The sequence below is a fragment of the Mastomys coucha genome, unplaced genomic scaffold (assembly GCF_008632895.1).
Source record: "Mastomys coucha isolate ucsf_1 unplaced genomic scaffold, UCSF_Mcou_1 pScaffold22, whole genome shotgun sequence".
Classification (NCBI taxonomy): Eukaryota; Metazoa; Chordata; class Mammalia; order Rodentia; family Muridae; genus Mastomys; species Mastomys coucha.
Window position 1 is genome coordinate 146181765 of NW_022196905.1, and position 17078 is coordinate 146198842.

At 42.0% G+C, this 17078-nt stretch overlaps 1 protein-coding gene across 3 annotated transcripts in view; it reads right to left on the reverse strand.

Annotated features, from left to right (window-relative positions):
- Positions 1-17078, reverse strand: part of Insr (insulin receptor) — a 127183-nt gene that overhangs the window by 38442 nt on the left and 71663 nt on the right. For all 3 annotated transcript variants that reach the window (XM_031338862.1, XM_031338861.1, XM_031338860.1), the window contains exons 4-8: positions 13893-14041; positions 12528-12672; positions 8412-8626; positions 5304-5430; positions 3170-3426 (exon numbers count right to left, since the gene is read on the reverse strand). In XM_031338862.1, the coding sequence (XP_031194722.1) occupies positions 3170-3426; positions 5304-5430; positions 8412-8626; positions 12528-12672; positions 13893-14041 (893 nt within the window). The remainder of the gene's footprint in view (positions 1-3169; positions 3427-5303; positions 5431-8411; positions 8627-12527; positions 12673-13892; positions 14042-17078) is intronic.

Genomic DNA, 17078 nt, shown 5'->3' on the forward strand with positions numbered 1-17078 from the left:
GACCAGCTTACTGCCCAGCCCAGGCAGGGATGACCAGCTTACTGCCCAGCCCAGGCAGGGATGACCAGATTACTGCCCAGTCACACTGTGGATTATGTGGCCATTTTTACTCCACTTACTCCATAGACTTTGGCTCTGAGAGATACTAAAGCTCTTTCTGTTTTGGGGCACTAGAGAGATGTTCCTGGGGCCAAAAGAGAATCGAGGGAAGAAATGAATTTGGGGTAACAAAATCAAACAATCACTGAGAGCAATTGAAACCACCAAACTGGTTTTTTGTTTGTTTGTTTTTGAGAGAGACTCATGTAACCCAGGCTAGCCTCAAACTTGATAATGTAGCCAAGGATGAGCTCGTGAGTGCTGATCCTCCTGAGTGCTGGGATGAGAGACTTGCACCACGATAGCTGGTTTGTGATTCTGAGGGACTTTGGGGATTTAACCTAGTGCTTCATACGTGCCAAGCAAGCACTCTACTAACCAAGTCACATCAGCAGCCCCAGATGATGATATTCATGCAACATCCTTCAAAAGACACCCTAAAATCATCCTCTGAAGAACGGTGGTACCTGTGACTAGGGAGATGGCTCAGTGGGTAAAGCACCTGCCATAGAAGCAAAAGGACAGGTCATATCCCCAATACCCACGTAAATGCCCACGTAAATGCCAGACAGCAATGGCTGTAATGGCCTACCTGTAAGACCAGCACAGAAAGACTGAGGATCAGCAACCTCGGGGTTTATTGAGAGAAATGGCCACAATATATAACATGGAAAACAACCAGGAAGGACCCTAATGTCAACCTCTGGCATGTGCCACATTCAAATATGATTCACACATACCTACACACACACATGCATGCATGCATGCACACAAGCAGGAACACAGAAGTGCATGCACTCAAACAGTGGAGACTGAAAGAGCTGGGAGAACAAGGACTTCTCAAAGCAGAAAGCAAAAAGTGTGCAAATACCAGGAAGGTAAAAGTTTGTAGAAACTAAACTTGTTCTAGATACAAGATGAGAGTGGAGATGGTGAAGAACCCAGGACAATGGATGAAGCCGAGATCCTATCCTTGGTGAGATGCTGCTAACTCTCTGCATGTTGACATGTGGGGCAGATAACTCTGTCCACCATCCCACTTCCCAACTGTGACCAACAACAATGTCTGTAGATGTTGCCAGGCACCCTCCCTCTATTGGGAGGGACACAATTATCCATATTTGAGAACTACCAAGCTAAGAGGAGCAAGTCTTGACAGAAATGTAACTAGGTTGCCATGAGACACTACAACCATGAAGAAAGAAAAGTGAGGGGAGAGAGAGACAAATGTGAAAATAAAACAAGGCCCCAACACGAGGAGGCTGGGAGATGCTCACACGAAGTCACTCTTTCTATGTTTGAAAAGTTGTCACAACAGGAAGGAAAGCAGTAGTCTTCCCTTATTTACGGTGGCACATTTTATAACTGCAGTGGATATTGGGAACCACACACAGCACTGAGCAATCAATATTTCCTATATGTACATACATATAATTAAGCTTAACTTATAACCAGTAGAAACTAACAATAGCAATAATAAAAATAGAACTACCAATGTAACATATGGTAGCCAAAGTTTCATTTTTGTTATTTTCTGGGGGTTTATTGTTTGTTTGCTGAGACTGGGTCTCATGTAGTCTAGGTTGGCTTCAAACTTAATATGTAGATAGATATGACCCTGAACTCCTGATCTTTCAGCCTCTACCTCCCAAAGATTTCATGATTATTTTATTGTTTTAAGGTTGTGACAAGGTCTTAATACATAGCCCAGGCTGGGCTCAAACACACAGCAATTCTCTTGCCTCAGCATCATAAGTGATGAGACTACAGGTGTGTATAATCAGGGCTAACTCTCATTTATAACTGGAGAGTACAGGTATGTATAACCAGGGATAACTCTAATTTTTAATTAACTAATTAAGTTAGTGATTAATTGAATTAACTTCTTAAAAGACAGGTCTCACTGTGTAGCTCTGCCTGACCTAGTAGTCACTACATAGACCAGGTTGGATTTGAACTCACAGAGATCCATCTACTTCTGCCTCCCAAGGGCAGAATTAAAGGTGTGTACTACCACACTCAGTCTCTCCTCTCCAAGGCAGAGATTGAAGACAGTTCTTTCTGGGTAATTACAGCTGTTCTGAGTTCAAGAATATGTGTGCTACAGGTGTATATGTGTTATAAGTGTGGTATATGTCCATTTCTGTTATCTGTGTGCACATGTGTATATGTGTGTATGTGTGCATGTATGTTTTAGTGTGTATTCAAATGTTTTATGTGGTGCATGAGCATGTTATATGTGGTAGGTGTGTCCATACATGTGTGCTACATGTGGTGAGTGTATTATATGTGGTGTCTGTATGGATATTATATGTAGTATGTGTGTTAAATGTGTTATATATATGCACATTTATGCATGCATGTGTTATATGCAATGTGTGTTATATGTAATATATGTGTATATTATATATGATGGGTATATGTGTGAGTGAGTTTTGCATATGATGTGTGTTAAATGTGGTATGTGTATATACGTGCATATGTATATTACATATAGTGAATTATATGTGGTATGTGACATGTAGTGTGTGTTATATGTGGAATGTTATATATGGTATGTGTGTGTTATGTGGGGGGTATGAATGTGTGTGTTAGATATGTGGTGTCTGTGCATGTACAGAGCCCAGTGGAGGAAGTCAGGCATCCTATTCTATCATTGTCTACCTTAATCTTTTGAAACAGGATCTTTCATTGAAACTGAAGCTAGGCTGGCAGCTATCAAATTAGAGTTACCTTGTCCCTGTCCCTGTGCCCCAGTGCTCTGGGAGTAGAAGCAAGTACATGGAAACCCCTGGGACTCAGGAGCAAGAAAATGCTCACACCCAGCTTTCAATGTGGGCACTGGGAACATCGCACAGTCTCACCCACCAAGCCATCTTCCCAGCCCAAAAGTGAACTCTTGAACTATGAAGTAGTTCATGGGTTATAGTTTCATAATAGATGAAGATATGAGCCTCAGCCCTTAGCTTCTCTAGACGCCAACCACAGAAGAAAGCCTGTCACAGAAGCTGCCTATCAAAGATAATACAGTCAGTTCAACAGCAAACCCCTGTTCCCAGGACACACTTACTAGTGGCTTCTGTTTGCACGTAGATGATATCACTTTTGGCTCCATAGGTCCGACGTTCATCAGAGAAGGTAACCAAGGTCTTGACAAAGATGGCGTATTGGGTCCAAGGTTTGAGGCCCCGCATCAGCCACCCAGGGTGGCTTGGGGTCGGAGATTTGGGGTCATTGGACCTCTGGGGCGGGTCAATATCCACCACAGTCCAGCTGTTGGAGCCACAAGCATCCTGCCCGTCAAACTCTGTCACGTTCTGATAAGGGCTTTTAAGAAATAAGAGGGAGAGGTGGGTTACCACTGCATAAATGTTAATCTCAGTACAAAGTGGAGTGGGAACCTTAGAAAGTTATAAGACATAGGCTCACTTCTTTTCTATTTGATTTAGTGCTCAAGTGCAGACAGGTATGTGTGTGTGTATGTATGAGTGTGTGTGTGTATGTATGAGTGTGTGTGTGTATGTATGAGTGTGTGTGTGTGTGTATGTATGTGTGTGTGTGTGTGTTTATATATATGTATGTGTCTGTAGGGGTTAAGTATATGTGCATGAACCTGGAGAAGAGCATCAGGTTCCATGTACCTTGTTTTTTCTGTCCACTGAGACAGACTCTAGTCCTGGCTGGCCTCAAACTCACTGAAGTCTAACTGCCTCTTGTCTCCTCAGAGCTGGGACTAATGGTATGTACATCTGAATGCTACCTTATGTTTTGAGATAGGGTAATATTATCAGACCTAAAATTCACCTCAAAGGCTACTCTGGCTAGTCAAAGACCCCCAAAGATCTGTCCATTTCTGCTTCTTTGAAGCTTGGATTTTAAGTACGTTCCACAGCATTCTAAAAGTATGGCTTTCTAAAAGTATGAATGTGTATCTGAATGTGTGTAAATATATGGATATGCCTTCAAGAGCCAGAGAGAACATTGTATCCCCTGGATCTGGTGGTTAGGAGATGCCTGACTTGGATGGTGGAAATCAAACTCAGGTCCTGTGGAAGCACAGTAAGCACACTTAACTGCTGAGCCTCCTCTCTAGCCTTTCCAAAGTGAACTCTTTCATATTTCCAATTCTGAATGTGGGCCTTTTCCAAAGCTAGCGGCATGAGGTGTGATACGTTCGTGATGCTGAATACTGTCACTGAGCATCAGCTCTCAACCTACCACACAGCCATAAGGGTAAATGACTAACACTCTATGGAATAGCTAGGGTGTATGGTGTGTGGTAGCTTAGGTGTAGTCAATTCATTTTCTTTCTTTTTCTTTTTTCTTTCCACCCCAACATTTTCTGTGTAACCACAGAAAAGTTCATATTCTCAACATGAGCTAACAATATATGATTGCTGGGCCTGGAAGACGGCTCAGTGGACAAAGTGCTGGCTGTACAAGCATGAGAACCAGAGTTTCATCCCTACCACCCATGGAAAGGCCAGGTATGGTAGTGAACATCTGTAATCCCAGCACCAAGAGATGGAGACGGGTATATCTCTAGCCTACAGGGAAAACGAAAAGCTGATTGGGAGAAGCTATGCAGTGCTGACTCCTAGATATGGCATGACTGCTATACACAGCAACTCATACCAGCTGTGATTGTCTGAACCAGATCAACCAATATCCCAGCAAGGATAGCGGAGGGCTCCAAGGTCCTCTCATAGCAGAGGAGTAGTGTGTATCTACTAAGAGGTGAAGTTACTCCCCTTTAGGGACATGGACACTGGTCAGCTGCTCAAGCTCTAGTAGATGTCTCCCATACATGCATACATGAGCAGCACTAACTGGATTCAAAGGCTTGTTAACAACACAGAGAGCACATGAAGTTGAGAGGGAAACAGGATAGATACATGGGGGGATGGTAGAGGGAGAACATGGTGGATGGACATGATCAAACTACATTACAGAGATGTATGAAAACGTGAAAGAACACACAAAATATGTTCTTATTTTAAAGGAGAGCATGAGCTGAGCACCAGCATTCATCTCTCGGCTTCCTGCTTGTGGATGCCATATGACCAGCTGCTTCAGGTTCCTGCTGCTATGACATCCCCACCATGTAAGCTATGAGCCAAGATGGAACTTCCCTTCCTTAAACGTCTTGGCAGCCTTTGTCTGTCTTTGCAACAAGAAGCAAAAGTCTACCTCCTTTTACTTACGCCTCTTTGTAGAACAGCATGAATCCCAGGAGATCTCGAAAGTCTGGGGGCCAGTAGGGCTCCCACCTCAGCAAGATCTTGTCAAAGGATGTCCGAATGAAAGAAAATTTGAGTAATTCATTTTCACCTAGAAATGTTCAAGAGGAAAAAATATCAGGCAACTGGAATATTGAATAGTTAGTTTCAGACCAAAGTATTCAACCTCCTGCCTCTTTGGGAAGAAAGATGGATTGAAAGATGGCAGGAGTCTTATTTTTTTGTTGCTGTGATAAAATATCATAAGAAAAAGCAACTTAAGGGAGGAAGAGTTTGTTTGGCTTACAATTACAGGTCAGATTATCATTTCATGGAAACTAAGGCAGGAAGTCAAGCCATTAGTCATTTCTCATCATCCACAGTCAACAGAAGAGAAAAATGATGCATAGATGATGCCTGCTTGCTGCTTTTACTTAGTTAGCTTTCTCCACTCTCATGTTGTTCAAGATCCAGTCTATGGAATGGCTCTCCTCATTTCAACTAATTATCAAAACCAAAACCAAGCCAGTCAAGTCTACTTGCTCAGCAAGAACCCCCAAAACAATTAATCATTAACCAAGAAAACGCTCACAGGCTTGTCCACAGGCCAGCCTGACCTGGAATCTTTAATGAAGATTCCATGTGATTCTAGATTGTGTTAAGTTGACAACTAAAATGGGGGGGTGCGGGGATAATCTCCTATTGCTTACATGGGTCTCATCCACATAAGCAGAAGACTGCTCTTCCTGAGTTTGAAAGGTAGGGAGTCAACGAGGTATTGAAGACTCAACTGAATATCATGCTCAACTGAATCCTGGATGGCCCATGCCAGTGCAAAAGGGACAACTAATCAGCCACTTTTGAGCAAAGGGATGGTCTCATTTATATGAATGTATGTATATATGTATATGCATGTTCATGTATGTGCTGGTGTGATGGCTACTCTTGGTAAGCAACTTGACACACCTGGGAAGAGAGAACCTCAGTTGAAAGCCTTCCTCCATCAGATTGGCCTATGGTCATGCCTGTGAAGCATTTTTTTTTTCTTTTTTTGATTGATGATTGATGTAGGAAGGGCCCAGCCTACTACGGGTAGTGCCATGCCTAGGTAGGTGGTTCTAGACTATATAACAAAGGTAGCTAATCATAAACAACATTCTTCATGGTCACTGCTTCAGTCCCTGCCTCAAGGTTTCTGCCTTGAGTGTTTACCCTGAACTCCTGATTGATGCATTTTGATCTAGAAATGTAAGAGAAAATAAATGCATTCTCTCCCAAGTTTCTTTGGATGAGAACAACAGAACTGAACCATTTTTCGAGTCCCAAATTTCATCTTGTTATTGCTTCTCAGGTGATATAGACTGCTGCATATACCTCATCAACCTTGATGCCCTCAGCATGAGTTTTATGATTATGGAACATAAAACATTGTACTTTGTGGAGCTGGCTCAGATAAGGTACATAAAACCTGCCTCTGGCAGGCTGGGAAGACAGTTCACTTGGTGAATACTCCAAGTATGTGAATGCTGGTGTAAGTCTGAGGATCTGAGTTCTGTCCACAGAACCCATGTTTAGAAAGAGAGGAGGGGGAGAAAGAAGAAAGAAAGAAGAGGAAAAAGTAAGAGAAGGGAGAAAGGAAGGAAGGGAGGGAGGGAGGGAGAAAGGAAAAAAGGAAGAGAGGGAGGGAAGAAGGAAGGAAGGAAGGAAGGAAGGAAGGAAGGAAGGAAGGAAGGAAGGAAGAAAAGAAGGAAGCAGAAAGAGGAAAAAACTCTAGCCATATGGCTGTGGTGGTTTGAATGAGAATGACCCCCATAGGTTCATATGTTTGAATGCTTGGTCTCCAGTTAGTCAAAAAGGGAGTCTCTGCATGGAGGTTGGGATAAATTATTGTGTGAAGATGTGAACATGAAGCCTAGATGGCATTGAAGACCCCAAGATGTTGGAGATGACAGAGTAATGGGGTGTCTCCCAAGGAGAGTTACCCAAGAGAGAGAGACATGTGTTGCATCAGCAAAGCTGGAAAGGAAGAGCCACCTAATGCAGAGTTTGGAGTTTGGCCTTCTGGGCTTCAGTCTTGCTCGGTCCAGTATTTCCTCACTATGCTCCTCTCCTCCCTTTTGGAATGGCAATTATATTCTGTGCCACTGTATGTTGTAAGCATGTGATATACTTTTTGATTTTACAGGGGTTACAGTAAAGAGATTGCCTTGAGTCTCAGAAGAGACTTTAGTTTTTTTAAACAGTGTTGAGACTGTGATAGAATATGGGGGATTTGAAGTTGGACTGAATGGATTTTGTGTTACAATATGTCTATAAGTCTATAGAGGCCAGGGAGTGGAGCATGGGAGTTTGAATAAGATGGTCCCCAGGGGCTCATATGTTTAAATGCATAATTCCAAGTAGGAATGTTTGAGAAGAATTGAAAGGTATGGCCTTGTTGAGGTGTGGCCTTGTTGGAGGAAGTATGTCACTGGGGGTGGGATTTGAGGTTCAAAAGTCCATGTGAGGGCCTAGTCTCTCTCTTTTCTCTGCCTCTGCCTGTGAATCAGAATATAAGCTCTCAGCCTCATGCCTGTCTCTCTGCCTCTGTGGTTCCCACCATGATGATAACAGCCTAGCCTTCAGATGGAAACTAAGCCAGCCCCAATTAAATGCTTTTCTTTATAAAAAATGCCTTGGTCATATGTCTCTTCATAGCAAAAAGACACTTCTGTCCTCAGCACTGAAAAAGTGGGAAAGACAGATCCTTGTGGTTCTTAGATGAGCCTATAAAGCCAATTGTTGAGCTTTAGGCAGAAAAAAAAAAAAAAAGTCTAACCCAAAAAAAAATGGTGGATGAGCCCAGGGAGTGGTACGTCAGGCTTCCTCTGGCCTCCACAGACACACGGATGTCTATCCACAAACACACATACACACATGCACACACATGCACATATACACACATATGCACATATATACGCACCCGCCTTTTGTATTTTAAAATTCCTATCACAGAAAGTTGTAGCTCAACAAACAACAATGGCACTTTCCTAGCAGCTAGGGTGGTAGCAGCCAGAAAGCGGCTACTGGGGACATAAGAATGAAGCAACTTACAGGATGCCTGGTCCCCATTGGTCTTCAGGGCAATGTCATTCCTCTCCTGGCGGCCCTTAGTTCCGGAAACTTCTTCCATCTTGTGAATTTCGGACAAGCAGAGTTTTGGGTTATAGTGGAAGAAGAGCTTTCCCTGAGTGATCGTGAGGTTGTGTTTGCTCCAGTCCCAGAGTTGCCTCAGGTTCTGGTTGTCCAAGGCATAGAAAGAATAGTTCCTACAGAGACAGACACATGTATTACTAGTCATTCACAACCAGTATTTTTCAGTTCCAGGACGGCAGGTGCCACAGAGTACACTCAGTGGGTTGTAATTTTGTTTTTAAAAAGAAGAAATGAACTTGAGAGGGAGTTAGTGGGATGGGTCTATGTGGAGTAAGAGGGATGCATGGGGGCTAGTTATGATCAAAATACATTCTATGTACAGATGCAAAAAAATACCTTTGGGAATTTTTCACAGCCAGGAAAGTATAGAACACTCTCCTAGAATTCCCCAATAAGGGAATGAGAGTGTGGCTAAGGAATAGAGCCCCTGCCTAGAATCTTCCAGTGAGGACTGGGAGCATGGGTCAGGAGTAGTGTACCTCACTCCAGTGAGGGTCTGGGATGTAGCTCAATAGTAGAGACCCTGTCCCCCACACACACTCCACAATGGTAGAGCGCTTGCTTAGCATGTACCAAGTACTAGATACAACTCTTGGTATGGCAAAATAAGAGAGAGAAGAAAAGAAGGAGCTGGAGAAGAAAGCAGAAGCAAATATAGAAGAGGAGAAAGAGGCAGAGGGGGAACAGAGGTGGGGGTCAGACTTGGTTTAGGAGGAAAGAAAATTGAAGACACATAACCATATAGCTGAACCCGGGAGAAAAGCAAAGTGTTCTTTACCTTGAAATTTTGAGAAAATACCCAGAAGCTGCAATAAAATGAACCCATGAGTCTATTGTATACTAGACCAAGACAATGAATATATATCCTTCTCTGTAAGAAAGAGGAAGGAGGAGGAGGAAGAAGAAGACAAAGAAGGAGGATGAAAGGAAAAAGTAGAAGAAGAAAGGAGGAGGAGGAAGGGAGGAGGAGAAGAGGAAAAAGGAATGAGAAGAAGGAGGAAGAAGGGAAGAAGGAAGGATTAGGAAGAAGAAGGAAGGAGGAAGAGAGGAAGGAAGGAAGGAAGGAAGGAAGGAAGGAGGGGAGGAAGGAACTCTAGGTTATATAATTCCTATGGGCATTACAGAGCTAAAGGTTTTATATATTCTGATGAGTTTTTTTAAGAGTTGTGTTTTGGAACAATTAGCAGCCTACAGTAAGTGATGAGTAGGGAAAGGAAACATCTAGACCTCCATGAGAGACACAGAAGTCATACCCTGTGTAGCATGTAAACAAGCTAATAGTTCCAAACTGCCTTGAAAGGCAGGGGGAAAGCATTGAAGACATCATAGCCTGGTTTATAGAGTAGTTGCCTAGTACTCAAAGGCCATGGATTCCATCCCAGCACTGCATATTCCACGAGATATAAGCAGAAGGTTCAAGGTCATCAGAGCAAGTTCAAGGCTAGCCTGGGCTAAATGAAAACAAGTCTTGATCTGATAGATAGATAGATAGATAGATAGATAGATAGACAGACAGACAGACAGACAGACAGACAGACAGACAGACAGGTTTTCAGAGAGGTACTACAAAAGGGAAGATGAAAATTCTGGGTTGTTTTAATTGATGATTCTAAATTTGAGACACAATGGGCTAGGTTAGGTGCATAAGTAAAATAATCTCACCACCCTTTTAAAGTTTTAAATTGGGTTCCAGAATGCTGAAAGTCTCACTCATGACTTGTATTATAATTCTACTGGACAGCTCTTGTTGGTCACAGAAAGCTGAGCCAAACAAAAGGCCCCAGCTTTAACATAAAAAAAATATTTGTGACTGAAATATCAGTATGAGCAGATGGATATTTTAGGGAAGTAAATTTAAACATGGTGAACTTGGTTCTCAAACACCTTTCCAGCCTTCTTTTCTATTGCCTTTCTTTCTTTTCACAAAGGTTTGAAAAGATGGATATCTGTTCTTCCTACCTCCCTCATAATTTTCCAGAAGTAGCCATGTGACTCAGGTCTGCCAAATAAAATAGAAATGGAAATCAAGTTTGGAGATAAAACCTATGGAAGGTTGCAAACATGTTTGGTTTGGTTTTGTGTTACATTCTTATTTGTTTCTTTGTTTTTTTAAATGGTTTTCAGAAATGGTCTCTCTCTGTTGACCCTGCTGGCCTTAGAAATCACTACACTGACCAGGCCAGGCTAGCCCTGAGATCAGCCTGTTTCCACCTCGTCTTTTCGCCCCTTTCTCTATTTGTTGTTGGTTTTCAGCAATGAGACTGAGTACAGGGTACCCATTCTGTGCCCACAAGAAACACAAAATCTAACTTCTCCATCATATTTCTCAATGACCCTCAACAGACTTCTTGCTCATGAGTCCATCTCTACTTTTTAAATACCATACTAAGGACTTCCATTTGTTTGAGTAACTTAAGCAAGGTCTGTGGGACCTGAAGGAGAGCAGATCAAAGGAGAGTTCCAGAAACAAGGATGGATAACTGGAGTCAGAACTGCACTTGCTGTATGAGGTTCCCAGTGGTCACCTGAGACAATCTACAGAGACAGGCTTAGGGTCATGGGTAAGGAGAGAAGTTAAGACTGAATATTGCAGCTTAGGTAGGGCAAGATCCCAAGACATGGGCCATGGAAAAGAGCCCATGTTGCCAACTCAGAAAGAAAATAAAGGCTGAGAGGAAAAATAGGAAGGACACCTAGGGGTGGCTGGGAGGGAGGGGTACCTTAAAGAGGGGGAATTCCAGAGGCCAGGAAGATGAGCATCTCAACAAAGAGCAGGTATGATCTCTGATAAGTGAACAAAAGGGCTTGTTGGAGGAAGAGGAGTGGAGGGGGGAAGACAACCATGGACATAAGACCTTATGTTGAACCTTCTACAAGGCTGATTAATTCATTAAAATTTCATTGACTGTGGAGAAATTAGAATGTTGCAGATCCAAAGTCTAATTACAATTTATCCCGGTCTGACTTTAACCCTCTTAATAGCCACTCTAGCCTACCTCTATGTCTGACCTAACCTCCTTGTGACTAACATGTAAACCTTTTGGAATGTACTAGCTAGCAGACCATCAGCTTCTATCAATCAAAACACTAAGATGACTTCTGAAGCCTATAGCAGATTTCCCTGGTTTTCTGTTACTCAACTCTTTAATGTTCATACTAATGTATTTTAAAGGTGCCTTGGTTTGAGACTTTGTGTTCTATTAGTATAAAAATAACCTGAGACTGTTACTACATTGGAATATGTAAATTTGGGATAACCTTTACCAATGTTTCTGGCTGGGCCAAGCTGCTCATAATTGGTTTCAGGATAAATTATCCCTTATCCCTTTAAGATGATGGTTTGAATTGACAGAACCAATTGGAAAAGTCTCCAAACATGGCTGTGACCAGATATTTATCACACTCCATTCTCAGTGTAGTTTTGACAGATGTACACATTTTTAGTAAATCCCACCCAGTACTATCTGGCTTCTCTAGAAAGACTATAAAGTAGATTTTGTGTTTCTTGCTAAATGGACATTCACAAATGTTGCAGGCATTTTCACCTAACAGATGCTTCATTTTGATTCAGTTTGATATAAAAAGCAAAAGGCCTAAGTTCTTGTGTGTGTGTGTGTGTGTGTGTGTGTGTGTGTGTGTGTGTGTGTTTGATGCACTCACACACGAATGGGTGAACATGTACATGAATGTGTTCCTGAGTGTGGAGGACAGAGGAAAACCTGGCTGCCATTCCTTACACCTTATCCACCCTGGTTTTCTGAGTCAGGGTCTCTCACTCGCCTCACACCTGATAAGCAGGTAAGAACTGACTAGCTGGGGAGCCCCAGGGATCCACCTGTCTCTATGCCCCCAACACTACTAGGCCCACCTTTTTTCCAAACCTGTGATCAAATTCAGGTCTTAATGTTGCAAAGTAAACAGTTTATCCAGAGAACCATCTCCCCTTCCCTATGTTGTTCTTCTAATCCATGAGTTTCTTGGTTGGCAGTCTCAAACACAGTCAGGCTCACATACCCAATTTCCAAGGTCTCTCCTCGAATCAGATGTAGCTTCCTGAAGAAAGAAAGTGAAACCAGAGCATAGGAGCGACGGATCTTTAGGAACCCTGAAATTTCTTCAATGAGGCCAAGGTTAGCCTCCAGCTCAGCTGCCAGGTTGTCTGCAAAAAGGAGGAAATACCCATGAGTGTCTACAAAAAGGTTTTATCTAGTGTGTGTATGTCTGTGTGTCTGTGTGTCTGTGTGTGTGTGTGTGTGTGTGTGTGTGTGTGTGTCTGTGTATTTGTCTGTGTGCACTCCTGCAAACCTGTTATCCCAGCTCAGGATGTGAAGGTATGAGGAGAATTAGGAGTTGGAAGTCATCTATGGCTATGTAGTGAGTTTAAAACAAATCTACAATACAGCATGTTTGCTTTTATTTTATTTATTTCTATTTTTGAAACAAAGTGTCATGTAACCCAAGTTTGCTTCAAATCTACTGTTCACCTAAAGATAACTTCTGATCTTCCTGCCTCTACATTCCACCAGTGCAGTGATTTCACCAGTGTGCCATAGTGACATAGTACTGAGGACTGAAACCCATGAATCCATGAATGCTGGGCAAGCACTCTATCTACCTTAGCACTACCCATAGCAAAGTTTTTATTTTGTTTTGTTTTGTTTTTATAGCTTGAAGCCTTTATCTTTTTATTTTTGATATGGGGTCTCATGTCTAGGCTGACTTCAAACTCACACTTGAACTTCTTCTACCTCTATCTCCTGAGTGCTGGGATAGCAAATGTATACCAGCAGACTTGGTGCATATTAGTAAGAAGAGGTCCCTGGGGCTTAGAGATGGCCCAGAATTAATTAAGAGAATTTGTTCTCATCGGGTTTAGTTCCCACATCTGCATGGCAACTCACAATCATCTCTAACTGCAGTTCCAGGATATTAATACCCTCTTTTTTGTGGACACCTCATATACACCACGTATATACATATGCCCAGACAGAACACTCATATACATAAAATATAAAGAATATAGATTCCTTCTGCCAATTGCAAAATAAGAATTTTAGGCAGAGGTAGAACCAAAAATTTTAACTTTGGATTTTGGGGCAACTCCTGGTATGAGTCTTCCACTTAGGGGGCCACTGAAGGATGTGTCACTTTGTTTGTTATGTTATTTTGTTTCTTTGGACAAGATTATGTCATCCAGGCTAGACTGAACTTCCTAGATTAAAGCAATCCTCCTGCCTCAGCCTCCTGAATAGCTGAGACCACAGGACCAAAGTGAATATGGCCATGAAAGTTGAGAGGGGAATGTGTGGAATACCCTGAGCTGTGCACTTCCCTGATCATAGCTCATAGGAAGAGGGAGATGCTCCAAAAAATACTCACTGCCTCCTCGAATGTTGATGATCAGGCTGCCATTGATCACAGTGCAGCCTCGGAGCTCCTGGGCAGATGTCACAGAATCAATGGTCTTTTCACCTTCAAGGATTTGGCAAACCTTAGGACAGGGTCCCAGACATGGAGTACACATCAAGCTGAGAGTGGAAAAGAGATAGAGATCAATGAGGTACACAGGGTTCCCTCACCCCATCATTTGGAAGACAGCATGCTGCACAGGCGCAAACTCAGTCTATTACTCCAAAGTGGATGTGCTGAGCTCAGCACTTGGGCTAGTTAGCTTTAATTGTCAACAGGATTTAGCCTAGAGTTATCTTGAGGGTATATCAGTTGAGGAATTGCCTAGATCAGATTGGCCCATGACTATGACTGTGGGAAGTTATCTTGATTGTTGATTGATGGGGGAGGACCCAGTCCACTGTGGGTAGTCATTTCGGAGGTAGGTGGGCCTGGTCTATATGAGAAAGCTAGCTAGCTGCACATTAGTTAGAAACTGAGTCAGCAAGCATCACTGCTTTATGGCACTAGTTCTCAACCTGAGGATGGCTACCCCTTTGGTGGTCACATATTAGTTATCCTACATATCCTACAAATATTGTATATTATGATTCATAATAGTAGCAAAATTACAGTTGTGAAGTAGCAAATAAATAACTTATGGTTGTGGGTCACTACAACATGAGGATCTGTAGTAAAGGGTCATGTTACGAAGGTTGAGAAACTCTATTTTGTGGTTCCTACTTGAACCCTCAGTGAAAGACTATGACCAAGCAACATAAGCTGAAACAAACCTTTTCCTCCCCTAAGCTGCCTTTGGTCAGAGTGTTTTATCAGAGCAAAAGAAAATTAGCTGATACAATATTTCACAGCAGTAATGAGGCACCTGCTGGCAAGGTTGTGGAGTAAGGGGAAGAGTCATCCATTGCAAGTAGAACTGCAAACTTGTACAGCCACTATAGAAATCAGTGTGGCAGTTCCTCAGGGAGATAAAAACAGATCTAACTACTTCAAGATCTAACTACATCACCCCAAGTCATAAGCCCACAGGATATTATATTCTACTACAGAGTCGCTAACTCACCCCTGCTCATTACTGCTCTACTTATAATGTCAGAAACTGAAATCAGGCTAAATATTCATCAATGAATCAATATGCACAGAAAATGTGATATATGTACATAGTGAAATATTACTTGGCCATTAAATAAATTGAATCATGAAATTCACAGATAAATGGAAGGAACTAGAGGAAAACCATCCTGAGTGAAGTAACTAAGACCCAAAAAACAAATATGGTATGTGCTCACTTACACATGGATGTTAACTGTTAAGCCTTAGATAGACAAGCTACTAAAAGTATAACCACAGAGGTTAGGTATTGAGAAGCAACTAAAGGAAGGGGAAATGGAATATATAATTATGGATCAGGGGATAGGGAGGGAGAGAAACTGGAACAGAAAGATTCAGGGGAGAAGAAAGGAAGAGGAGGGCAAGAGAGAACACAGGGAGGAACAGCTAACACGGTGAGAATTGGAGGGGTCAGATGGAAACCTATTACAATGGACAGGTCTTCAAATGCATACAAAAATAAAAGAAATCTTTAGGTTTTATTATTTGGAATCTTTAGATCTTGTTATTTGGAATCACCAAATAAAAAGGAGACAAAGGCCCACCTACACATTTGTAGCTACCAAGTGAAACCTCCAGGGACAAGAATCAGTTACTTCGAATTGAGTTGTTAGACAAAGAAAGTGGCCCTTAAAGAAACCCCCAAACAACTCAGGATATTGCCGAAAAGGCTATTGGTTGCTCTCCACAAACTGATGGTAAAGCCCTATTGTTGAAGACAACAGCACTGTATCTCATTGAACATGGAGAAGTCAAGCTTGTGCTTACTTAGAGCCTTACTCTTACTCACTATTGTTCATGGTACCAGAGGTACTCTGCATGCTACCAGAGAAGAAAGGTAGACACCAACCCAGCTACAAACCCTGTGATCTACAGTGTCCTGTCTGCATGACACCTTGGTGTAATAGTGGCATAAAAGTAGGATCAACCAACCACTCTCTGGTTAGATTTAAGGCCCATTCCATGAAATGGAACCCATGCCTGATACTGCTAAGGTGACTAAGAACCTAAGAATAGATAGGCTATGGACCCATGGGAAAACCAATACTATTGTTTTGCTAAAGGAATATAGCAATAACATGACTCGTAAGGATATTCTGTCATACTCATAGATCAGTGTCTCACTTGGCCATCATCAGTGAAGCTTCCTCCTACAGGAGTTGGGTACAAATACAGACACCCACAACTGGACAATGTGCAGAGTCATCATTTTGGTTTTGATGAGCATTAAAAAATGCGTACTATTTAAAGCCAACGTCTTTTTCTTCTTTAGAATGGATATCTTTGTGTGTTATGTAAGCATGTGTGCCCATGTGGAGGCCCACAGATGATACTGGATATCCTCCTCGATTGTTCTCTAGCATATATGTATGCATATACATATAGATGATAGATAGATAATTAGATCATGGGTGGATAGATAGATAGGTAGGTAGATAGATAGATAGATAGATAGATAGATAGATAGATAGATTCATGGTGTGTGTGTGAGAGAGAGACTCTCTGTGACTCTGTGTGTGTGTGTGTGTGTGTGTGTATGTGTGTGGTCATGTACACATCACAGCATGTAGTATGCAGGTCAGAGGACAAACTTTGGAAGTCAACTTTCTCTTTCTGTGAGTTCTAAGGTTTCAAACTCAGAATGTCAGGCTTGTTGGCAAGTACCTTTACCTGCTGAGTCATCTCACCAGCCTTTCATCTTACAAGCAGGTCAACACACAACCTGGAATACATTCTAAAGATCTGAATTCCTGCTTTCTCTGGAATGGTGGGTCATCTCTCCAGTCCTAGAGTCAATGCCTTTTAAACAAAGCTCTTGACATCAGTCTCCCGTTATTATTAAAAACTGAAATGGATAAACAGAATGATGTTCCCTTCTCCCATCTTCCTGTTAAACCTCCTTCTGCCCTCAAAAAAACAAAAAAAATTAAAAAGTCCCATTCAACAGGCAGACTGATTTATAGAGGTCTATTTGGGCCAACAATCCTTGCTGTTTTGTTTTGTTTCTTTGGTTTGGTTTCTTTTTTTTTTTTTTTTTTTTTTTTT